The sequence below is a fragment of the Rousettus aegyptiacus genome, unplaced genomic scaffold (genome assembly GCF_014176215.1).
Source record: "Rousettus aegyptiacus isolate mRouAeg1 unplaced genomic scaffold, mRouAeg1.p scaffold_m13_p_17, whole genome shotgun sequence".
In the NCBI taxonomy this organism is placed as follows: Eukaryota; Metazoa; Chordata; class Mammalia; order Chiroptera; family Pteropodidae; genus Rousettus; species Rousettus aegyptiacus.
The window spans coordinates 29,103,035-29,128,235 of NW_023416292.1; the positions used below are offsets into that span (position 1 = coordinate 29,103,035).

At 53.1% G+C, this 25,201-nt stretch overlaps 1 protein-coding gene across 3 annotated transcripts; it reads left to right on the forward strand.

Moving 5' to 3' along the window:
* The first annotated feature begins 854 nt into the window (after positions 1 to 854).
* ZNF697 (zinc finger protein 697) lies at positions 855 to 24,572 on the forward strand. Of its 3 annotated transcripts, none has more exons than XM_036235024.1 (3): positions 855 to 1,051; positions 18,287 to 18,561; positions 19,976 to 24,572. In XM_036235024.1, the coding sequence occupies exons 1-3, from the start codon at positions 870 to 872 to the stop codon at positions 21,358 to 21,360; spliced, it is 1,842 nt and encodes a 613-aa protein (XP_036090917.1). In that variant the 5' UTR covers positions 855 to 869; the 3' UTR covers positions 21,361 to 24,572. The 3 variants fall into 3 exon arrangements, with proteins under 3 accessions (XP_036090917.1, XP_036090918.1, XP_036090919.1); XM_036235025.1 differs by having other exon boundaries at positions 997 to 1,060; positions 18,291 to 18,561; XM_036235026.1 differs by lacking the exon at positions 855 to 1,051 and adding an exon at positions 11,744 to 12,193 and having other exon boundaries at positions 18,291 to 18,561.
* The last annotated feature ends 629 nt before the right edge of the window (positions 24,573 to 25,201 follow it).

Below are 25,201 nucleotides of genomic sequence, written 5' to 3' on the forward strand. Positions count from 1 at the left end.
ACCTTCGACCCCGCCTCAGAGCCTCCTGGAACTGCCCCTTTCCCGGCTCTGTTCATCACGTACTGATTGTACTCGTGAGAGGACATCGCTTTTAGTCATGTAGTGTCTATGTGGCCTTTCCATGATTTTTTTCCCACGAGGGGTCCGGGCGTGGAGTTCCAGAATTAGACAGGAATTCATGGAGGATGTCACAGACTCTCGATAGGCTGGAAGCGGCGTTCTCTCTTGCAACCAACGTCTTCCGCCCCTAACCCCCCCGCACACGCGCACACAGGGGCCATACGCTGGACACCGAGTCCTGAGGATGAAGCCAGGATGAGCAGGAGGTCCGGCGCGCTTAATTCGGCAGCACACGTGTTCGTTCGTTCCTTTGTTTGTTTGTTTGTTTGTTTCAGTCTCTTCTAATCCCTTTTCTTGAAAAGATGCCTGGGACGAGGCCAGCGTAGGAGGGAGGAATGTCACCGGGTCAGGATCTGGACACAGTCAGATCTCTCGGTTTTCAGGACGCAGCGCCAAGTTCTTAAGGAACCTGAATTCCTGGTGAGCAGTCAAGGTCTTTAACCCGCCCCCAGCAAGAGTCCGTTAAAAAAAAAAAAAAAAGGGAAAAAGAAAAAAGTCTACCGAGAAACCAAGTCGACCCAAAGCGAACCCATCCCAAATGTCCTCCTCTCTCACAGTAAGGCCTCCCCGCGCCACCCCCCGCAGAGTCCGCCCGCACCGCGGCAGCTCGGCGGCCGGCGCCCGCTCCGTGCCCCGCAGCGCGCGGGGGCGCAGGGGGCGCAGGGGGCGCTTCTGCACCGGCCGCGGGGTCCCGGTCCGGCCGCAGCGGCCGTGGCGGCAGGAAGTCGCCGGGAACTACAAATCGAGGCATGCTGGGAACATCGCCCCGCTCCTCCCAGGAAATGTCCTTTGTCCAGCCCTACAGGAAGCCCCAGCGAGGAGTGCGCCGGGCGGCCAGCCAGGGTGCCAGCCCGCCCGCGGCCGCCGCCGCCGCAGCACGGGGTGCGGGAGTCGCGCCGGGCGCTCGGAGCCCCGGCGCCGGCCGCGCCGCGCCGCGCAGGTAGGGGCCGCCTGCCGCGGGGACGGGGCTCCCCGGACCCCCGCGCGCCGCTGCGGGGAAGGGCGTGCGCCCCGAGCGCTGGCGGAGCCGCTGCGCGCAGTGCCGCCTCGCAGGCTGGACCCGCTGTCCGCTCCCGCGGGGCGCAGGGGCGCGCGCAAGCCGGGCTGAGCCCCCGCCGGGGTCGGTGGCGAGGCGCGGGGAGGAGGAGGAGGCTGAGAGGCGAGGGAGGGGGCGGCGCTGCGAGCGGGGGTCGGACCGTCCCGCCGACCACCGAAGGGGGCATCCGAGACCCTGGGAGCGGCCAAGCCCAGGGAGGAGCCTGAAAGGCGGGGAGGCGGTGGAGGGCTTTGTGTGCCGCCGCGGACCGGGGCGGCTGCGCTGCCCTCGTCTCGTCCGCCCGCGCCCCCAGCCCCACTCGGGGCTCAGCGGGGGGCGCCCAGGGGCGGCAGCGCGTCATCGTTGGTCCTTGTGAAATGTGTTCTCCTTTTTCTCCTCTGCTCCATTCGCGGACCAGCGTCTGCCATCAGGGAGGATGGATGGGTGGCGAGATGGACAGCAGCTCGCCGCCCCGGGGCGTAGGGGGGGGCGGTGGCCGTCATGCCCGGGCAGGCTTCTCAGCCCCAGATGTCCCCGTCTGCCGGCGGGCAGCGGCGGGGCGAAGCTGACGCCTTCACCCAGAACGTCGAACCTCAGGACCGAGCCTGGAGGTGTGGGGTGAAGTGCGTATTGGGGCGGGGGGTGCAGTGAGAGGCGGAGTGAGGGGCAGCCGCCACAGGGGCGCTGAGTGGACCTTGGGGCCAGGCCTCAGAATCCGATGACCACTTCCCCTGGGACTTGCCACGGTTGTCCTTTTCCCTAACCGACCCCCCGCCCCACCCGCCGTAGTGAATCACCCACCCCTCGCTCGAGCCCCAGGCTGCACTCGATGACGATGTGTCCTTGCCCGGGTAGGGGACCTATTTGTTCCTTAGCTGCGGGGCGGCGTGAGAACTCTGCGTCCCCTGCGGCTTTGTCCTTCCCCCGCGGGACCAGGGGTGCGGTAAAGGCGGTTGGACATGGCGCGCAGGTTAATAGTCTTTGCGGAGCTGTGATGGATGAGTGGACGGACAGCTGTGAGCACCGCCCGGTTGTGACCGCCGGACTGAAGTCACTGGCCTGAGGGGCCACCGGTTCCCCTCCCTCCCGTCATCCCCTGGGCTCTTTCCTGCTGGACCCAAGTGTTTACCTCTGTCTCTTAAACGAGGCAGCATATGGGTATTTATTTAACGTGGAATACACTTTAAGAGCCAAACGAGCCTTTAAAAATGCTGCCTAGGTGGGAGGCGACGGTCCCCAAGAGCCGTGGGGAGAAGGGCGGTAGGACGCAGAGCCCCGCATCCTGTATGGATGTCACGTGGGGGGAAACAGCGTTTTGCACGAGCTCCTCCAGGGAGAGATGAAGCCTCTGAAGTGAGAGAAGAATGGAGCAGGGAAAACCCCGTTGTCCATGCTGAGGGCCGAGGACTGTAAAGTAAAAGGGAAACACTGTAAATTCAGGAGATGATTTCCAGTTGGAACATGCTGGCATTGTGTGTGTGTGTGTGTGTGTGTGTGTGTGTGTGTGTGTGTGTGTGTGTTGGAGGTAGAGGTTGTTGCTGGGGGATATTTGATAGAGGATGGCATCGGAGTGGACCAAGGTCCTAAAAATGGCAAGTCAGGCTGCCCTTTGAGAGGAGCTGGGTGGAAATAATCAGACTGAGGCGAACCCAGCGATGCAGCTGAATTGGGGGGTGAGTGTGACCTCACTGAAGGTCGCATGACTGAGGCTCGATGGTGTTGCTTCACATTTCCTCTCCCCTGCCCCCCCAAAAGCTCTTTAGGTTGCCTCAGAATCTAAATAATTGCCTAATTTCTAGTGCCCAGTTTAAGGGAAGGAGAAAGGGTAAAAAATCGGTTGAAGATGATAAATTAAGGCAAGAAAGATCCCGCCTGCTCATATTGAGTGGGAAAAAAAAAAAAAAAAAAGAAGCTGCAGTGTCATTAAGAGTTCTGGAGCCTGAACCGATGGCGATGACATGGTCTTTGCACCTAAGATGCTACTTCTACTTTCTCCCCCTGGCAGCCTTCTTAGTTCACACACTGCGTGAATGTCATCGACAGAGCGGACCGACGGCCCCGCGTGAGCCAGCGCCCACCTGCCTCCGTCCTCCCTTGGCCCCTGGCCACCCCACACCACCTGCCCATTCTTGCAGCAACGCCTCCCCGTTCCCAGATGCGACGATGCTCTCCCCCGTGTGTGTCTCTGTCGGGCTGAACTGCACGCTTGTTGGGCGTCCAAACACTGGCCATGATTGTTTTCTCCGGGTCCTAGCCCAGCTGGCGGGGCACCCTTGTAGACATCTTCCCTGCCCTCCCCTTCGATATTAATCTCATCCTCACGGTACTTGTATCCTGAGGATGACACGCGTCTTTGGTCTGCCTGGTAATAGTTAGATGTTTATCTTTCTCTCCCGTAGACTGTAAACCCATGGGGGCAATAACTTCCTCTACCCCATGCTTTATACCCAGCAGGTGCACAAAAGATATTTACTTGAAAGACATGAGTAAATGAAGGAATGAGTGAAAGAAACGAAAGAATATGCACATCTTAATTGATCTTTCTTTGCTGGGAAGCCTTTCTTCTAGACCTGTGAGGATTCATTGCAACTGCAAACCTAATGCGTCTAGTGTATGATAGACCGGAGCTTTCTCTCTCACTTCCGGATGAAGAGGTCCTGAAAGGATCTACCAAGATGTCTGGTACAGAAGCCATTCACTAAACGTGTCTTGAATAGATTCTTGGCCAGCCTAAAATTTCCAATTCTGTAGGCAGGGTATAGAATGGATTGATTCCAAGGAGATAACCGATGATTTTCATCATGCTCTCGGGTCGAAGGAGGTGACACCTCTCAATTGTGAAGGTGCTTTCTAGAAAGCAGTACAAAGGCCATGCTGTTATTTGCCACTTGCTGCTTTTGATTTTTGAGGCCCACGCAATCTACCAGGATTAAAATGTAGCCTATAGAAGTGCAAGACAGATCCGACTCTCAAACTTTCCCCAAAGGCATTGCAACTTTGTAGTCTCTCATTTATCTGGACAGTTTTTCATCCTTCCTTTTTACATGATGACAATCAACAGTCACTGTTGATTGAACATTGCACATCTATAGGTCGACAGTTAAATTAGATAATTTACCTGCATTGCCTTGATCTGGTGATTTCCATGTTATTCTCTCCATTCAAAAAATGAGGAAACTGAGGCTCAGAGAAATGAAGACACTTACTTGGAGTCCCAGATTCTGAACTGAAGATAGACTGGAGTTTGGGTCTCTTGACTTCCACACCTGTTCAGAATGGGCGTACCTTTGCTTTCCTCGTCAGATCTCTTCCTACTTTCTCCAGGGTCCTCCACTTTCCAGATTTCCTATCAGAAACATTGTTGGGCTTCTAAATTCATTCCAGTGGATCTCATTCTGAGGCACTGACTTTTCATAACCCCGTTATATTTATGCTCTTAAACTCCCATTGGCCATCAGCTGGGGAAGACCAGAAATCCTTTTCCATGCTCTCCCAGACCGTCGGACTCTATTCCTCCCTCCAGACTAAGTCTAATTCCTTCCAGTAGCCTTTTCTTGGCCTTCCATGCCACACTCAGCTAATCTTTGGCATTGTCTGAAATACCTGGGGCTCAAAGTCTTAATGCAAGTAAACTTGAATAAGCCCGCTCGGAGTGCTGGAATATGTGTACATTCCCTGTGCGTGGCAGGAGCTGTATGTCCGTAAATCACCAGATAAAGCCTGGCATATGGTGGGGCTTCCAGGCTCTGTGAGCTGACGGTGAGTTGGTACTGACCAGGGATGCGGAAACGTAGGCATGAAACGTTATTCGCATGTCGACAGTTTGTAGGAGAGGAATCAGAAAGAACGTTTTCTCAGTTCATTTTGATCCTTTTCACGTGACTGTCACCTTCTGGAAGTGTGCCGGGGCCGATCTGCTCTTGCTGAGTGTCACGAGCTTGGCTCACATCAGCGTGAAGTGTCACGGTGTTTCCTCGATGTGGTTCCTCAGTGTCTTCCCCCTTACTGTCACGCCCACCTTCTGCTGTGTCTTCTGGAAAGATCTTTTTCGTTGCGCATCTGAGGAATTGCCTCTGCAGGTAGGAAAAAGGAAAGAAGGGGAAGGAAAGGAAGGACAGGTGGGCGAGCAAGGAAGATGATTCAGTCTGTTCTTCTGAGAGAGCGGCGAGCTTTTGGGGCTTTATTGCTTCGTGTCTTAATGGGGATGGTTAAAAGATCAGCGGCCTCTCCTCTCGGGGTAGAAGGGCTTGTACCTGCCACCAGATTGAACCCGTCTCCTGAGGCTGACTAAGCCTTTTTTTTCCGGGAGGCACTTTGGAGGCCCGGGTGTGCACTCGGCGTTGCCATGGGCTGTCGTCAGCACATTAGTCATTTTAAAGGAGACTAGGACAGCTCTTGGGACCCCTGCATGTGGTCAGCGAGTCACGCGCATCCTCAGCCTGGCAGCTGTGTCCCAGCCAGGCAGGGCCACGGGCCATCCTTCAGGCTCCGCTTCCCGCAGAGGGTGCGTGACGTCTGGGCTCGCGGCTCGGCTCAGCCGAAGTTGTGTGCGGTTAAGGGACGAGGGGCCCGCTTTTATTCAGAGAGACATTTATATATGTGTTACCTTCTGAGACCTTTCTCAGGGTCTAATCGTAAGTTAGAAAACAGGACGCATTCCTTCCGGGTTTTATTAGGAATCGCGTGCTTTGGTCTGAGTGTCACAGTGCCGTACACATTCCCGTGGTTAGCCCGTCGCTGATGCTTGGTGACACTCAGGCCCTTTAGAAAGAACACATGTCCCAGTGCTGCCCTCCCCTCACATGCACACCTAGAACCTTTGTGAGTTCCAGAGTCACTTTTTTCCCTAAATTTTTTTTTTTTGGAAATAATCCCTCAGGCAGATATTAACAGTGATTTCTGGTAGCATAGGTGGTTGGTTTTGAAAGCAGTGGAATTTTTAAGATTATTTTATTAGAATGTAATCTCTGCGAGGCAGAACCCAGAATACTGGGTAGCACATGGTACGTGTTCCGTAAATATTCGTGGCATCGATAAATGTGTTCTGGGTTTAAATATTCCATTTCGATTCCTTCCTAATGGCACTGCCAATGTTTTACAACGAGGTGTGGCAAATGGGCGTACGCTTAAATGTTATGTAAACTGGGGAAACAATTATATGTATGTATTTATGTGTATGTGCACATAAATACATACGTGTTGTTTAAATAGACCAGTTTTAGTTCACAGCGATTTTGAGCAGAAAGTGCAGAGAATTCCCATATGGCCCCAGCCCTACACAAGCACAACCTACCCCGCGTGAAAACTGCCAGCCAGAGGGGGGTGTGTTTGCTAAAATGGAGTGACCGATATTGACACCTCGTTATCACCCAAGTGCATGGTTCCCTTCAGCATTCGCTGTGGGCGTCGTACATCCTGTGAGTTTTGACAAGTGTGTAATGACATGGATCCACCGTGGTAGCATTGCACACGGTAATTTCACTGCCTTGAAAATCCTCTGCCTGTTCACCACGTTCTCGCCTGGAATCCCGGCGATCGCCGATTTTTTTTTTTTTTTCCCATCTCCATAATTTTGCCTTTTCTAGAATGTGATATAGTTGGAATCATACAGCATGTAGCCTTTTCAGACTGGCCTCGTTCACTTCGTAACGTACATTTAAAGTTCTTTCATGTCTTTTCACGGCTTGATAGCTCATCTTTTTTATTAGCTCTGAATACTATTCCGTTGTCTGGATGTACCAAAGCTTATCCATTCATCTACTGGAGGACATCTTGGTTGCTTCCAAGTTTTGGCAATTATGAATAAAGCTGCTGTACCCATCCACGTGCAGGTGTGTGTGTGGTGGACGGAACTTTTCGACTCGTTTGTGTCAAGGCCAGTGAGTGAACTCGCTGGATTGTATGGTATGAGTATGCTTAGTTCTGCAAGAAACTGCCCAGCGCTCTTCCCAAGAGGCTGTACCGTGTTGCATTCCCACCAGCAGGGAATGAGATTTGCCGTCGCCTCATGTCCTCACCAGCTTTAGGTGTGGTCAGCGTTCTGGATTTTTTGCCCTTTCGATAGATGTGTACTGAAATCTCCTTGTTGGTTTAATTCGCAGTTCCCTGATGACCTGCCATGCGGAGCATCTTTTCATATATTTATTTCTCATCCGTGTGTAATGGGGTATCTGTTTAGCTCTTTTGCCCATTTTTAAAGTTAGGTTGTTCATTTTCTTATTAAGTTTTAGGAGTTCTTTCTATATTTTGGATAATAGTCCTTTATCAGATAGATCTTTGGCAAGTATTTTCTCCCAGTTTGTGGCTTATCTTCTCATTCTCTTGATATATATATATATATATATATATATATGAACTTTTCCTCTCTTTTTTTTCTTTTTGGGAAGTGTACGTGTGCCAGATCTATTTTAGCATAAAACCAGTTACTCCAGAAATGATAGACCAAAGAAAGTGTGGCATAAACTTGGAAGATAGACGCTCCTACTTTTTTTTTTTTTTTTTTTTTAATAAGTTAAATGTCAGTTGAATTTAACCAGGCTCTGGCCACAGTGTGAACTGGCTTGGGCGCAGTTACATTTGTCTTATAGCTTAATTCTGGGCTCTTAGGAAAAGGAGTTTCTAGGCTGATGATTATATCAGATGAGAAGAGAATTTAAGAAATGCATACTTTTCCTGTCATCATAAGGGGAAACAAAACAAAACACAAAACCCTTGAAAACTGCCAGGCTTCTGTCTGAATAACATTGTATTTAATGTTAAATATAAATTTCTCCTTTTTTTTTTTTTACCGTGCTCCCTGTCCCACCTTCTTCCTCCCCTGCCGCACGAACAACCTCTCAGTTTCATTACTTTGAAAAGGTTGAAAGTTGGTCTTTTTTCATCCATTGTTTAACCTCTGTTACTTCTAGCCCCGTGTTTCCTCCAGGGGTAGCACAGAGCAGTGGTCCTGTCAGACTGGGAGGGTCTAGTGGCATTTCCCAGTGTGAACACCCACCAGCTCTGTGCCACCTCTGTTCCTGGACAGCCGAACCGAGTGTTAGAAGCTTAGAGTGGAGGGGGGACTCGCTCAGGACTATTCGATGCAAACAAGGACTGCATTGAATTCCTTCGTGAATTCAAATAACGGTCCTTTCCTTATCTGTAAAATGAGGGATCCTTTAAAAGTTTTTCAACAAAAAAGTGCGAGATTCTCTCATCTACGGATAGAGTAGTCTCTCCGGCAAAATTTGGCTTGCGCTTGGCCTGCCCCTGCCCCTGGCCCACTTTTTTGTCACCTCCCACACGCAGCACCCACAGCGATCAGATCAGGAGCAAGAAGATGGGCTAGGAAAGAGGGCAATCCTGAGAAAGGCCTTTGCAGTGGTGGGTCAGGTCGGACGAGCTCGGGGGGTGCACCTCGACACTCGCCTTGAGGTGCGAAGCCCGGGCCCCTGTTTTTGCAGAGTTTTGCGTCACGCCCAGAATCCCTTTCTTCATCTGGGTATTTCCACATTGTTATTTGCAGGCAGGATGACGTTGCAAACACTTTAAAGATTTCTTGGGAACGAGTTGGTGACTTTGGCCAGATTTTAATTCTTTTTCCTTGGAGAAGAGAAGGGTTAACTAACAAAGCATTTTGTGTCCTGCATAGGTTATTGTTTGATTTATGTGCTTTGGACTCACTGCTCAAGGAAGCAGTGGATGGGAGCCATACATCCGGGGTCAGACTTGTATAAATTAACTCCATCCCCAAGACACAGTGTGCTAGAGGCTTGGAAAGCAACTGAACTCCCTCTTAGTGCACCTGCCGCATAACACGAATGATGAGGAAGTGAACAGCGGGTGACCTGATGATGGGGGAGGCGGGAACCACCAGTCCCAATGTGTTAGCCAAGCACAGTCAGCTCTGTTGGGTTGAGCGGAAAGGGGATTGGGTCAAAAGTTGAGACGCCACCGATTTAGGCTTATGTCTGCCCTTAACTGGTGCCCTCATGGGTAATTCACTTAACCTTTCTGAATCTCTGTTGCTGACTCATCTGTAAGATAAGGAGCTTGCCGAGATCAGCAGACCGGATTGGGCAGGTCGCATTTTGCAAGGTCCCTCATTCTGCTCCATGAGTTTTTGGTTTGGGCTCGTCAAGTATTATTTCTGTTCCTTCCAGGGTTCACCTCACAGAGTTCACATTTTCATGGATCACTTGCGAATGATCTCCTTTTTTTTTTTTTTTTTTTTTTCTCTCTACGCACACCCCGATACTTTTCATCTCCCTAGATCTTCCGGGGATGATGACCCGTGTGTTGGACACACACGTCATCTCATCGGTTTGACTTTCCTGAGGATAAAGCATTCCTCTCACAGACGTTGTCACGACCAGGACCCCAAGCCAGGTTTATGTCCCCTTGGTCCTGAGTGCAGAGTTGCTGAACTAACGGTGGAAATAAATAGCACTGCCTGTGTTAGCATCCTTCTTTGAATTCTTCGGAAATAGAAGAGGAAAGTGGAGACAGGATTCTGATTCTATTTTGGGTATGACGGTTATTCCTCCACCTCGTAAAAATTTTAAAAAGGGACTCAAAAGCATCAGTCTTCAGTTTCTTTAGTCTCTTTATCCCACCGCCTCTCCCAAGTCCCATGGGCTCTATTCGGTATTAAGCGTTGTAACCATTCCTGATTTGACAGACTGAGTCAAAACAGGCCAATCCTTTGGTGGAAGTCGTCACTGACATTCCGATCTGCTCAGAATTTAAATGAATATCATCCGCCTTAAATTTCAGGAAAATATCCATTTGTTTTCCATTTTACAGTTTTTGTTAGTAAGTTTTCTAGCAGCTGTAAAAGTGGATAGACTGGTATAACGACACACAGGTGCCATTCCTTACCGGCTTCAGCAGTGGTCAGTGTATGGCCGTCTTACTGCATCTGCCTCCCTGCCCACTTCCCCTGTGTGCTGGAATTCGAGGCGCCATTTCAAGTGAGGCAAATTCCAGACATACCGTTTCACCTGTGAATATTTTATTGTGTATCTGAAAGACATAGGCCCTCGTTGCGAGCTAAACCCCAATGCCATTGAACTCGTTAAAGCATGAACAGTTCCTTGATAGCAAATATCTAATCAGTATTCACAATTCCCCAGTTGTCTTATAACTCCCTTTGGTCGTTTATTTGAATTGAGATTTAGTAAGGCCTATACACTGAGGTTAGTTGACACATGTCAAGTTTTTCGACTTACGGGTTTCCCTCTCTTATTTTTTTTCCTTGCCATTTTTGTCTGCGTTAAAGAAACTGGATCGTGTGTCTCTTACACTTAACTATGACCTGGATTTTGCCAATAATGTTATTTTTAAGGAAATAAGAGTAGCACCAGTCTGTAATTTTTGAAAAGACGTTTTGAGGTGTCCATGTGTGTTTCACTTTATGCTGAAAACAGTCTAGCTCTGGAGTTCAAAATGTAATCGGGCAGAAAGATCGAAACGTCAGGCGATGCCTCCCCATTTTTATTCCTGCTTTCTCTTTGCTGGCAGACAGCTTGGCAGACTACATGCAGAACTGTCACCTACCCACTGCTGACACGGACTGGGCAGGGACAGGCCAGCCATTCCTCGCCCACGACGCCACCCAGTTATTTTGGGCAGAGCGTTGGAAGAGCAGTTTCTCCTGTCGAATCTGCCGTGGGAAACAGGGGGCAACCGGATGTGTGCCTCAAACCGTTGGTCCCCACACGCCTCTCTCCCTATTTGCAGTGATGAACTTTCTCTGGAGGACTGTTCGTTCCAGTGGAAATATGATCACAGAATCGTCTGGGTTGGAAAATTGGCTTCCTGAGGTCACCTGGCCCCATCTGGTGTGAGATGCTAGCATCAGCTCTCCCAGAACAGAGCCACTTGTTAACCACTCCCACATCTCACATACACGCCCCCCACCGCCCCGTGCATTCTGACTCTGTTTCCTCTTTTGTCCTTCCGTGCTAGGTTATTGAATTGCATCCCCCTCTGTCTGGAGGTGTGTGCCTGCACACACACGTGTCTGTGCAGACCTTTAGGATTAATCTCTATTCTTCCCTGCTTGCCCTCCACAGGGCATACACCTGCCACTCCAGTTGACCTGTATATAGTAATGTTTTTATGCACAATAAGATGTTGTTATGGGTAAATTTTGACTCACAATGGGATTGTCACAGACTGTATTTTTTAGCTCTAGTGTGTGTGATGGTTAATCTTATGCATCGGCTTGGCTGGGCCGGTGGGTACACAGACGTTTTGGGCAAACATTCTGGGTGTTTTGGTGACAGAGTTTTTAGATAAGATTGACATTTAAATTGGTGATTGCCCTCCATGATGCGGGTGGGCCTCAGCCAATCAGTTGAAGGCCTGAATAGAGCAAAAAGACTGATTCCCGTGAGTGAGGAGGAATTAATTCTCCAGCAGATGACCTTCGGACTGGAGCTGTAGTATCAGCTCTCCTGGGTCTCCAGCCTGCTGGCCCACCCTCCAGATTTTGTCCATAGTCACATGACCCAGTTCTTTATGACTCTCTTCTATATACATCCTGTTGGTTTTGTTTCTCTGGAGAATCCTGACAAATATTACATCCCCCCCCCCGCCAAAAAAAAAAAGACAGGTAAATTGTATGTCCCATTATTTGGCTGTCTGTTTTTGAAGTGGTTTTACATTAGAGAGACGGAAAGATCATTGGAGAGACCATCAGAAAAATGAGATTCGGGTCATAATTCTTCCAGGAAACTGCCTTTCCGTCTCTGATCAGGTCATTTTCCCTCTCTGAGCCTCAGCTTCCTGTCTGTGGAAAGAGTTTGAGATCAAGGATACCTAAGTTTATGATTCCTTGAAATACAGGAGTTGAACATTTGAGCCAGCTGCTGAGGAGGTCGCTGAAGAGAATTCTTCCGAGGCCTGCCCGGGTGCGAGGTGGGACGAGAAGCCGGGGTTGTGTGCAGGTAGTGACGCTGCTACGTTGCCAAGCCCAGCAGAGGAAAAATCAGGAACAGGGTGTCCTCCGTGCACCGGGTGGAAGGAACCTTCTCATCGGTTCAATGGGGACGAGTAAGTGCCTGCGTGGAAACCTTTGGCTTCCGTGCCTTCTCGTCTGAGGGCAGGTGGTCTACCTTGGAGGGCGCTCAGAATCTCTGCGTCGCAGAAATCCTCACTTTGTGCCGCAGTGGGGTGGTGGCGAAGGCTTGGCAGCCGGGATCGGCTGAGGCCCTCTGGCCAAACCGAGGGGCTCCAGCCCAACTCACAGACAGGAAATGTCTGCCCCGAGGTCATCGTGCTATTCTTGACCATAGAGATAGCAAGGGGTCTCAGACTCGCTCTGGCCAGTCTGGATTGTAAGTTGATGTCTCGCTCGCCTTGGTTTCCCCTTTTTCAACTCAGGCTTCCCTCTCCAGGTGAAAAAAGCAGTAAGCACAAGGAGGAAACCATGTTATTTTAGCGTCTCCCGTGTGGAGTGGTCAGTAATTAGCCGCAGTGATCTGGCTGACCCTGTCTGAGATTGACATTCATCTCATGCAGCAGTCTGCCCCTTGGGAGGCTGGCGTTTTGGGTTGGACAGGCTGGGCGTGGGACTGGGGGAGTCAGCTGTCCCCGCGGTGGGAGACGCCCCTGAGACGCAGGAGGTGGACTTCTCTGCTCTGGGTGTTTTCTGACCGCATTCAGGCTCACGGGTGAGGAGACAGGACACTTGGAGGCGAGGTGACTGTTTACCCCGTCGGTACTGAAGACTGACGAATGATTAACCCCTGGAACCCCTGGGTCGCCCCCCAGTCGTGGTCATGAGTTCAGCCTTTGAAACAGCAGACTTCAGTCGTTTTGCAGCCTTCTTCCTACCTGGGCAGGCGGCCCAGCCTGGGGCGTGGGGGGTGAGGGGGCAGCCTCGGCCTGGGGGTGGGGGCAGGGAGGTAAGGGAGGGGCCCGGAGGAGGACAGGCGATCGGGAAAGGAGTTGCAGCCCGAGGACGCGGAGAGGGAGCCCTCCTGGCGAGCCGCCTGGCCGCTTCCTTCCCCGGACTTGACAGCCCTGCCGCCTGGCTGGCGGCCACCTGGCTGTGGCCGTGGCACGTGACTCCCCTGCCCCGCGGCGGGGGGCGGGGGCTGGGTGGGGGAGGGCTGCATTCTGCCCGCTGCCTCCGCTTGGCGGGCCATTCTGCAGGCCGGGCCGGCCAGGGGGGCCGCCCCCGCCCCAGGTGGGTGACATGCCCTGGCCTGCCGCTTACGACCGGAGTAGGATCCGGCGGAATGGGCGGTGCGATGGCGCGGAGCCCAGGGATGCGGGTTTGAGTCCTGACCGTCCCTGGGCGCCGTGCAGCTCGGCTTGCGGAGCCTCCGTAACCTGCGCGTGGGGAACGGGGGGCGGATGGTGGGGGGAGAGGGGACCCCGCACGGGATGATCGGAGGCGAATGCGAACGATCTGCTCACGTGCCACGTCAGCTGCCGTGGTCTGTCCAGGGCGAGACCAGCTCACAGCACCTCGCTGCCCAGCCATCCTGGCCAGAGGGCGGCGTGACAGCGTGCGGCGCTGTGCGGATCGCCCCCCGAGAAAGCCGGCCGGGGGCTTGTCTTTCAGGAAGGCGGGGAGAGGCGTGGTCGGCCGCCCCAGCCCCTTCACAGAGAGTGAGGTTGGAGGCCACAGTGCTGTGGCTCTTGCCATTGGAAAGGTCTTACAGGTGGGCCCCGGGCGGGCCACGGGGAGAACGTGCCAATGCTCAGGTTACATTCCAGTTGTGGCTCTGCTACTGGCTTTGCTTCTGCTACCCCCCCCCCCGCCCCCCCTTTTTCCCCTCTCCCCCCCTCCTTCCAACATAGAGCCTATCACATTTGCCTCTACTCCACAACAGTGTCTTCAGACTGACCCGATGAGTCTTTCAGGTGGGGTCGAATTTGCCTGGAAGGCACTTGGGCATTTATTTGCCTAGTGACGCGATAGGGTAACACACTTTCTGGGGGTTGGGGGGGGCGTGAGGGGTAGGAGGCAGACGTGAAAATACTGCCAGTTCTAAAAACTGGGGTGCTGCTGCCGGGTGTCCGGGGGCTGCGCTAACAGCTTGCCATGCGAGCTGCCACTGAGAATGTCTCATAAAGCTGACAGCGCTGCCTCCCTGGGTTAACTGTCCCGCATGTCCTATGACAAGCTAGAAAAGGGCGCGTGCACATTAAACCTCGAGCTCCCCGCTGAACGGAAGCCCCAGGGTGGCCGGGCACACACTCAGCGCCACACAGCACAGTGGCTGTGCTGGCCCGGAACCAGGGCCCTCTCCCACGGTGCTAAGGCCGTGACGAGAGCTAGATGCAGAATTCACCCCGTCGGCCCGACTGCGCCCACTGATCCTTCTGTTTGTTCGTTTTTCCCCCTTAGACTTGGGTTCCCTCTGACTGGGGGGAGAAGAACTCCTTCGTGGGTGGTCCGAGTCAGGGTTTACTGAACCAGGTGCCTCATCCAGCCTTAGGCTGACACTTCCTGTGTACAGCACAGGTTATCAGCCTCCCGAACCAACACAGAGCTGATCCTTTTCCCTCTGGTTCGTGTCTCCACAAGGTGGGCTATTCATTAATAGAGATTTTGGCAGCCAGGCCAGAGGAAGCTCTGCTTGTACTGGCCAAAGGCCATTCCTGGTAAATACAGCTGTGACCCTCAATTTTGTGTGTGTGTGTGTGGGGGGGGTGTACATGTATATAATTTTTTAAATCAAGAAATAGGCTTAAGCGTTAGAATACTGTAACTACCATTGTGTCTCTGCTGTGTGCCGGCTGCTTTTACAGACCTTAATCTTATATGGTAGGTGGCAGCATGCTTGTTTTTGTGGGTACAGAATCTGAGGTTCAGCAAGGCTAAGTGACTTGCACAAGGTGAAGTGGCTGATGGAGAGCAGAGGATTTGAACCTAGGTCCGACGAGCCACAAGGCTGTCAGAGCGGCCTGCCTCCCATTCATTATCCCACCCTGGCCTCGCTCAAGAAAACATGTCGCTTTTTTTTTTTTTATTTTGAGAATGAATGAGAAAGGAGTTAGAACAAAATGTGCTTAGCTATCTGTCGACTGACACTTCAGTTACACCACAGTTATCTAGATAACGTTTCTGAAGATTAAGTTTTCTGGATTGAGGCAGTCACAACCCGTCCTTGACTTCCTTTCTGAATCAGTTATCCTTTAGTATCACATTAAACACAAAGTTGGCTTTTGTGTTTTTTTTTTGCTGATTAAAAAAATACATCTTTATTGGAGACTATACAGATATTCACAAAAAGAAAAGCTTATCCCTAACAACACACCAGCTTCTGGTTAAGAACGTGGGCACCTGGGGCTGGGCCAGGGGGATTCGAATCTCTGCTCTGCCACTTAAGATTTGTAGGACCTCGCGTTAGCCTCTAACTTCTATGCCTTGTCTCCTTGTCTCTGAAGTTGGAGTATCCTGCTTCCCTGGGCCGTTGTGAAGATTAAATGATGCAAAGCCCCTAGAAGTGACTGAGAGATGTGTCATACTTTAAGAAATAATCTGGTTTTCCTCTCTGAACCTGTGTGCACTTGTATAAATACATATACTAGTTTGCACGTATAATAAACACGATTTGGTTATTTTGAAGCCAGTTTTCATCTAATGCATCGCGACTGCCTTTCCTGGCCTCCGAGGAGCCTTTTACATTACTCGATGCTGCCTACAACCCCGTGACGTGAACGGAACCGAGTCCATATTGTGGGGTGTGCAGAGATCCAGTTTTGCACGAATCTGATGCGTTGTCGAATCCATCTGAGTAGACGTGGTACAATGAACGGTGTCTCTCTAGCTGACTGGAGCTTCCTCCTCTTTTCAGAGCATCCCTGTCCCTCCCCTGGCATGAATGGGGATGCGGACATTGCCCCTTTGGAAGCGCAGGCCCTCCTCCATTCTGAGTGGGGCATCACTGAACTTTTATATGCCAGACCTAAGTTTGCCTTTTCCCCCTACTCCTCCCTTGAATCTAGAAAATCCATTTTTCTTCACATATTATCTCCGGTATGAATTCTCTTGGATCCCAGAAATCACAAATCAGAAAGCTCTCTCGTTCCGTTCTTGCTGTGCCTGAGGTGCTTTCTAAGGAGGTGCCTTGTCCTTCTTTGGCAGTCTTAGAGGTGACACCCCAAGCTTCCCTGCTTCCCAGGGGGTGGGCCCTAAACCCTGTCCTTCAGGCTGGAGGGCTACAGTCACTTCCGGGCCCCATACCTGCCATTTTGGTTTTATCAGTTTCTGGTCACACACTTGATTACTGATGTAATATTGTTCTCGTTGGTCTTCGGTTGGCAGAAACCATTGATTAGGTCCCCCTTCAGTTTCCCCACACCCATCTGTTCCTTTTAGCCACTGGCAAACCAACAGGTCACATGTTCGAAGACCCTACTCTTAGCTCTCCACCCCACCAAGGGATGTACCTGGCTACAGGGCCTGAGCTGCAGGACGCAAGAGAGTGATGGGTAGAAGTGAGTCGGGCTTCACAGTCCCTTGTGGGATGGACCTCTTTAAAGGTTTACGGCTTTCGTGGGATTTTCTCCTACAGCCCGATCCTGGCGTTTTAAACAGCATGCATCCCAAAGGGACTCTGCTGCCTTCCCAGACACCGCTGACCGGCCAGTTGCAGGCACAGCCCATTTTCCTGTGATGTTTAAGAAGAGGGCTTGATCTTGCACTGGAATCTAGGGAGTAGAGTATCTCCGAGAAAGGCTGTGATGTGCCTTTCAAGGCGATGAGTCTGACAGAGGTCTGGCGGTGCCGGTGTGCCACTGGGGTGTGCTGGCATGGCATCGGGATGTGCAGAAATGACGTGTGTGGCGCACTAGGAAGTCACGTGTGCACATCTGTCCTGTTTCCTCCCGACACCCTCCCCGTGAGAAAGCTTAAGTCGCAGCGTCCACCTTGCACTGATGAGGACACCGAAGCAAGGAGAGGTCAGCTGACGTTCCCCGGGGCTGGCCGCTGCCCGTCACTGCTGCGTTCCACTCGGAAGTCTCTGCAGAGCCAGCGCTGCCTCGGCAAAGCCCTCTCAACGGAGGCAGGAGAAGCTCCCAGGCCAGGAACGAGCTTCTTGCTCAGCCGTCTTGTTCGCAGGCTGCGAGGCAGAGCGAGCAAGCCGGACACTTCAAAGCCTTAGGCGGAGATCCTTGACCCCTAAGCGGCCTTGCTGCCTTGAGCCGAGCTGTGAGGAGTGATGGATGGCAGAAGTAAATTATTTTTGGCTCGATCGCTCAGTCTTGGCAGGGGGCCCTTTAAATTTGAAATGTAAACTTGACATCGACAGAAGGCTTAGGCCTCTGAGGTCATTTTCTCCTTCCAGTTCCCATGCCAGCCTGTTCTGTGGCATGGTCACCGATTATGCCAGCGACATGCTCTGTTAAGGGCTCAGCAGTTAGGCACACTGTGACATGAGGCTGCAGGGATGGCTTCTGATGTAGACGGCTCGTGCCTCTCTGCCACCCACAGGAAAGCAGCACACTGAGGCCAGGTTGGTGCCGCTGGTGACCTGGTCTTAGGGAAGAAGTACTGATGCTCCTCGTCTCCCTGTGTCTTGCCTGTCCTCCTCCTCTAGCTCCTCAGGTGCTCACTCGCCGTTAGCTAAACCCCCCGCGAGATTGCTACAGGCGTGAGGAGGGAAAGGCCCCCTCCCCCAGCGTATTGTGGTATAATTGACAAAGACGAATTGTACAGGTTTAGAAGGGGACGAGCTTCACTGAGAGTGAGGAATGCATGGAGCTTTGAGGCAGCACAATTGGTTGAACCCCCTTCACTGCTTACGAGTTAGGCCTAGGCCCCCGGAGTCTTGTTGTGGAGCATCGTTTCCTCAGTTGTGAAATGGCAGTGTTCTTGGTCACCCCTGGAAAGCCATGTTAACAGACTCATTCACCTCACAGATGGAAGTCCAAATTGTGGTCCAGTGAGAGGTGGCCTGTGGCCTCAGATGCGTTGTCACTGTGCCTCTGCCACCCAGACCAGCCTCCTGGGCACCCGGTTCTGTTTATCTTAAAAGGGGAGGCAGAGCGGAGATTTGCATCTGGGGCTTGGAACGCTGTCCATTTTATCGGACCATGCCGCTGGTTTTCATGAAATCAAAGCCGGACTAGGTGACGTGATGAGGCCAGACTGAGATGACCTTTATCTGTATTGTTTTGTCTGGAGCAGGGGTTCCTAGTCACCTCCCTCGTCTGTCTCTCCCGGATGGAACAAGACGACAAACAGGGTGTGTGTGAAGCCCCAGACTCAGAAGACAGAGGGATGGGCTCTGACTTCGAGAACTCTGAAGACAGGGGAGGAGACCGCGAAGACAGCTCCGATGCGCAGGACGTGGGCGAGAGAGGCGGCCACCCGGAGGAGGACATGGGCTCCAACCCGCAGGAAGGCACTCCAAGAGGGGCCTCGGAGGAGCGGGAACTGGTGTCTGACTTCTGCACAGGTGAGGACAAAGCTGCCGTGTCCGTGGAAGTTGCCCTACTCACGTTCAGGTCCGGCTGCCCCAGAGTCCCACAAGAGCGGGGGCTGCGTTCTTGCCAGGGAGTGCTCTACAGACCAAGGGCAGGTCCTGCACCGTCTTAAGCCCGAGGAATGTCCTTTTCTTCGGTCGGGCCCGAGGTGGCTGTGCTGTAAACAGGGACTCACTGGCACAGTACTTCGCAGTCTACAGAAACACTGACTGCTCTAGGTCAACACTTGTAACAACACAAGAGAGAACTTGGGCAATTGTAGAAGCTGCCTCTTGGGGTCCCTGGGAGAGTTAGGTGCCTTGCTGCATAGCAAGGCTGAGCAAGCTCAGTGCCATGTAAAACAAGGCATTCAGATATTCACAGTTACTGTCGTCATCTGGTCTGCAGATAAGTAAACTCGGGGAGGGCGAGAGGAGGCACTGACCTGTCCGGGTCCATGGGGCATGTGGCTAACACCCAGAGTGCCCGAGGCCCCTCTATCCCCTTGCTACTCCTGACCTGGAAAGAATACACTCTGGGCCGCCAGCCATCTCCCGTTCTGTCTTCAGGCTTTTGCTGCTGTATCCTGCTCTGTGCATGCCCTAGGGACAAAAACTGAGCTGAAATACCTTATGGCCAGGACCGTGAGGTTACATTCCTTCCCCTGTGACTCATTCCAGGCACCCTGCTGCTGTGCGCACAGCACATGCTCTGTCACATCCAGTAACTTCCTGGAGGGCCCTCTGCTTGGGCACAGGCGGCCAGAGACAGACCCGAGTGTGGTCAGTGTGTGGTCGGGATCAGCCTCTAAGTGGGCTCACCAGCTCCAGGCCCTGTGCTCACTTCCCCTTCTCCCCTTACATCTCCCCACCCCACTTACCCAGTAAAACCTTCAGGCTGTTCCAGACTGACCAATCACATTAAAAAAAAAATTCAGTCCAGGCCTGGTTAGGGTCTTGTGGTTGGCTGCAGTGGTTTTAGTCTTTTGCCGTTAGGGCCTTGAAAGGCATGGGGAGGTCTTAGAGGAAGCGAATCTCTTCCGCGATCCCACAGAGTCCCACCTGGCCCAGACTTGACAGAGCTGTCAGGCCCTCGGATGGGCTCACAGAGGGGCAGTGGGTGGGGCCTGGGCCCAGGGTTTGCTGCCAAGACCCGGGGAGCCGGAGAGCCCAGGGGGCGAGGGGGCTGGTGAAGGAGCTCTCCCCCCACCCCTTCCCAGCACGCTCTCCTTTGGGCCTTCCCCAGAGGGCTCCAGGTGGGGAGGATGGCGCCCCTGGAGTGTGGTCGAGGGTACCGGGAGTTGCGGATTAATTAATTACTCGTGACCCTTGTTGAGAGTGGCTTCCTCTGGGTTGACCTTTCGAGCGCCAGATATAGTCACCGCCGTTGCCACCTTATCTGTTGCAGAGGGGCTGCTGAGTGAGGAAGAAGAGGATGACCAGTCTGCCGTAGGCGGGGTGGCGACGTTCCCGGGCCTGTGTGAGTCCGACAGCAGATCCCGGAGTGCCGGGGACGAGGAGGAGGGGAGCGCCGGGGAGAACCGGCTCCAGGAGGAGGAGGAGGAGGAGGAGCCGCCGCTGCCCGTGCTTCCCTGGAGGCGGCACCTGTCCCTGGGGAGTCGGCCCCGGGGCGACAAGCCCGCGCACCGCCGCTTCCGCCGGCTCCACCACCCCATGGCCATGGACCTCGGGGAGCTGGACAGCCTGATGGCCAGCCTCATGGACGCGCCCACCATCTGCCCCGACTGCGGGGAGAGCTTCAGCCCGGGCGCCGCCTTCCTGCAGCACCAGCGCATGCACCGCCTGGCGGAGGCGGCCGCGGCGGCGGGCCTGGCGCCCTTCGGCCTGGCGGACGCGCGCGGCGTGGGTGCGGGCGCGGCGGGTGACCTCGGGGCGGCGGCGCCCGCGCTGGCCCGGCCCGCGCGCGAGAAGCCCTTCCGCTGCGGCGAGTGCGGCAAGGGCTTCAGCCGCAACACCTACCTGACCAACCACCTGCGCCTGCACACGGGCGAGCGGCCCAACCTGTGCGCCGACTGCGGCAAGAGCTTCAGCTGGCGCGCCGACCTGCTCAAGCACCGGCGGCTGCACACGGGCGAGAAGCCCTACCCGTGCCCCGAGTGCGGCGAGGCCTTCAGCCTCAGCTCGCACCTGCTGAGCCACCGGCGCGCGCACGCGGCCGCCAGCGGCGCGGGCGCGGCGGCGCTGCGGCCCTTCGCGTGCGGCGAGTGCGGCAAGGGCTTCGTGCGCCGCTCGCACCTGGCCAACCACCAGCGCATCCACACGGGCGAGAAGCCGCACGGCTGCGGCGACTGCGGCAAGCGCTTCAGCTGGCGCTCGGACCTGGTCAAGCACCAGCGCGTGCACACGGGCGAGAAGCCCTACATGTGCTCCGAGTGCGGCGAGGCCTTCAGCGTCAGCTCGCACCTCTTCACGCACAAGCGCACGCACTCGGGCGAGCGGCCCTACGTGTGCCGCGAGTGCGGCAAGGGCTTCGGCCGCAACTCGCACCTGGTCAACCACCTGCGCGTGCACACGGGCGAGAAGCCCTTCCGCTGCGGCCAGTGCGAGAAGCGCTTCAGCGACTTCTCCACGCTCACGCAGCACCAGCGCACGCACACGGGCGAGAAGCCCTACACGTGCGTCGAGTGCGGCAAGAGCTTCATCCAGAGCTCGCACTTGATCCGCCACCGCCGCATCCACACCGGAAACAAGCCGCACAAGTGCGCGGGCTGCGGCAAGGGCTTCCGCTACAAGACGCACCTCGCGCAGCACCAGAAGCTGCACCTGTGCTAGGCCGGGCCGGGGCGCAGGCGGCCGGCGGGGCAGCGGCCCGCGCTCAGGCCCCACGGAGAGACGTGGGAAGGGGCGGGAGGGACGGGCCGAGAGCGACTGGGGAGCCTTTTGGTGTTGGGAGGGGAGGCCCTGCAGGGGAGGGTTGACTAAGCGTTGTTTTCCTGGGGGGTGCTGTATTCTGCCTGCCTCCTCCCCAGCGGAGAAGTGTTTGGGAGATGTGCTCGGGCACAGACTGTGGGAGCCGGCAGGGGCGTGCCGGGATGGGGAGAGGACGGGGCGGTGGAGGAGGCTGGGCTGTGACGGCCTGTGGCCACCGGAGAGGGGGTGATTGGAATGAGGGTTCCGGAGCATAATAAAAGGCGGGCGGGAATGATTCTGCCCTGGCGCCAACAGGTACGAAAGCCACCGTTTGCCCTGCCCCCTCACGTCAGCTACAGATTGTCCCACGAAAAATAGAGGAGCCTAGTCAGTCCTGTGGGAGAAGCTCTGTCGTGTGTTCTTCCCTCCCCTTTTCTGAGCCACCGGGTAGCTGCTATTTCGAGGCATCCAGGGAAAACTGAACAGAAGAGCCACGCACCCTCCTTTCCAGGAGGAAACTGCAGAGGTTTAGAAATTCATTCAGCCCGGGTTCCTCGGGGCTTCCTTTGCAACATGCCAGCTTCCTGCCGATTCAAGGTGGTCCGTGGGGATGAGCAGACCCTGCCCTCCCGGGCCAGGCGTGGGCGCCAGCCTCCGTGTGTCTTTCAGGTCTCACTTGTGACTTTTCTGTGCAGGGAAATGGAACAATCCCGGCTGTGTGTGACTTTTGCTCTCCCGGGTCCGCCGGGTGCTTGTTTCACGTGACCTTCAGGCCGTGAGCGGTCCTCCCCAGCGACCCACTGCCGGAGTCAGCTGGCTCACAATTCTGCTGGCCTTATGTGAGAAGCACGGGGAGGCAGACGTTCACATCTTGGGGCACAAGGCTCCTTTGTCTCCTCTGACTCCGCTTTGGATCTGTGTACCCCTCCTCCTCTGGAGCGATGTGGGAAGATCATCGAACCCCCACCTCTGTCATACTGATCGGGGCTCTGGTCTGAGTAGAAATCTCTCTTTCGTACACAGGGAGGGGTCAAGCGGGGAGAGGGGTAGCTGCAAAATTGCCAAATAGCACAAGCGATGAATGTTTTCTGGTTCTATAAATGCCAAACTAGCACTTTTATATTTGCAGAGTGCTTTATGCTTTTTTTTTTCATGATCGTTAGTTGTTTTCTCACATCTTTGTGAGGTAGATCAGTGTTATGACCCCTGTGTGAGGCCAGGCCTGGGGACAGCAGTGCGGCAGGCCCTTCTGACGAGAGGCTGATAGCTGTGGTCTGATCTTCTGTGCTCTCCAGCTCAGCCCCTAGGAAGATGTACCCATTGTGATTTATATAATACAGTAAGGACACTGAAAATTTGTGTGCGTCATGAAAACTCAAGGCTAGTCTAGAAGGGCCAAAGATGTCCTTGTTGACAAAGCTGGTCTTTGTCACATAATTGGGGTGTCCTAGGTATGTCCCATTTCTAGGAGGGGCTCTGGTTAGATGACTCTTGTATAGATTGCAGTTACCTGTGCTGAAAACCCCTTCCCCTAGGTTAGCCTTTAGAAGTTAGAGTTGTGGAAAGCAGTATTGTTTTCTTCACTAGTGAGTGTTTCCCTGTACTTTTCATGGACACATCTTCACAAGCTGTTGGACACGCCTGAAGGACAAAAAAAATTTACACGATTGTTTTTACAGTTCAGCAGATTTCTGTGGATGCCAGTCATTTATACTTGATCAATTGTATTCTAGCAAAGAACCTCTTTGGGGACTGTAGGAAAGCATGTTTTTGTCATTATAAAAACACTTTTTAAAAAATCCTGAGAATTCTGGGCTTGTATAATGCCTGTTGATCTTGCCCTCTTAATCATTTTTTTTTGTTATTCACAAAATACAAATAGATTTTCAAAATATAGATAGTTTTGGAAGACACTAATTCAATTTTCTTTTAGTAGAGAGTAACACTAGCAAAGCAAGTGTCCATTACTTATTCTGAATCTCATTGTCTGATTACAAAGCGTATGAGACTCACCTGAAAATAATATAGCCATTTTGTAAGTAATCTTATTCCTTTGTGTGTGGTTTTTTTTTTTTTTTTTAATGCGCATCTACCTCTTCCAACTGTTTTAAGTTCTTTCAAGTCTGTGCCTATGAAATCTCGTTGAGCTTTTGATCGTTCATGGGTTGACTCTCCACTGGGGCCATTTGCTGCCACTGATATACTGTTGCACAGTCTGACCTGCGTACGTTACATGTCAGCGGTTTTTGAGAACAGGAGAAGCAAAAACAGGAGAGGCGACTCAAGGTGATGTAAAGTAATTGGTGAGGTGAAACTCTTTGGATGTCTTCGACCTCTCCTCCTTTCTGTTATCGTGGGTGAGAGAGCCGGCCACTCCCTCAGCATCCCGTCTGTGAGTAAACCCTGAAGCAGAAGGAAGTGGTCCAGCCATCAGCACCTGGCTCTCATGGTGCATCTCAAATGTGATTCCATTTTTCTTATACTTCTTCAGGGAACATATCTGCATTAAGTGAGGTCAAATGCATTCAGGAGGGTTTTTTTTTGTTTTTGTTTTTTTTTGTATTTAGTTTTAGAATAATAGTATTCCTAAAGCAACTCCTGTTAACTGTGGTTCACCCTTTAAAATGTTCCTCTGAAGACTCCTTTTGCCAACTCAATGAGGACGGTGGAGCGTGTTTCTTGGGAGTCTGGTCACGTGCAGGCTGCCCTGTACCGAGTGGAAGCTGGGGCGGATTAAACAGGTTGAATGGCTTGGCGTCACCGTGAGCTCCGTGTCGGGAGGAGATGACGAGTCAACCTCGTGAGCCACGTGCCTCTTCAGGAGCGGCAGGCTGTACGTATGGGAAAAAGTACAGAGGAAGAACCTGTGTTCACAGACAATCGGAACCGTTTCTGACGTTCGTGTACATTTATTTCCCTTCACTGTAATGTTGTTTTAGAGCTGTTTGTTAAAATAGTGAATAATTTAACGATCCTAAAAGTAACAGGTTGTGCGTGAGTGTGTGCTTGTTGTGTATGTGAGAATTGCCTTATTTTCGGATTGTTTTAATTTAATGATGGTTGTTCCTGGACGGCCTTCTGGTGTTCAGCAACCAATATGGAATATTGGTCATTAAATCCATGTCGGTCTTTGACTATTGTCGTTCTTTCTTCTTTCTTGGTCGCCCCTTCGGTGTCTCTCGGCTCCGTCTGTGGAAGCCGTGTCCTGGCGGGAAGGGTCGGCAGACCAGCACCTCCAGCCCGCCTCTCTTTGTAAATAAAGTCAGACCCCGCAGCCCTGCCCGCCCGGTGTCCGTGGCTGCTTCTGCTCTGCCGTGGCAAGGTCGAGCAGTCGTGACAGAGGCCCGAGGCTCTCAGTCCTAAGATAGTCACTGTCTGGCTCCTTACAGAAGAAGCTCGCTGACTCGCGTGTGAGGGTATTCAAGCCGATGACAGACCAGCCTGGGCCTGGCCGACGTCTCAGCGGTCGGCCCTTTCTGACCAGTAATTCAGCCCCTTCGCATCAATGCGCCTTCTGCGCTGACGCCGTGAGTGTGTTTCCTGGTGTCCACTGCCACGGAGCTGTGTCTCCATTCCTCGTGAGAACAGCCCGTGGGGATTTGGGCTGTGGGCAGGGGGAAGGACGGTCCTTAGGTCTCATCTCTAATCTATATCATTAAAAAAAAAAAAAATCTTCCTGAATCACAAAACAGTATTTTCTTTCCTCCATTTCTCAGAAATGGAACGTAATGGCTACTGGTGATACTGAACGGAACTTACCGGC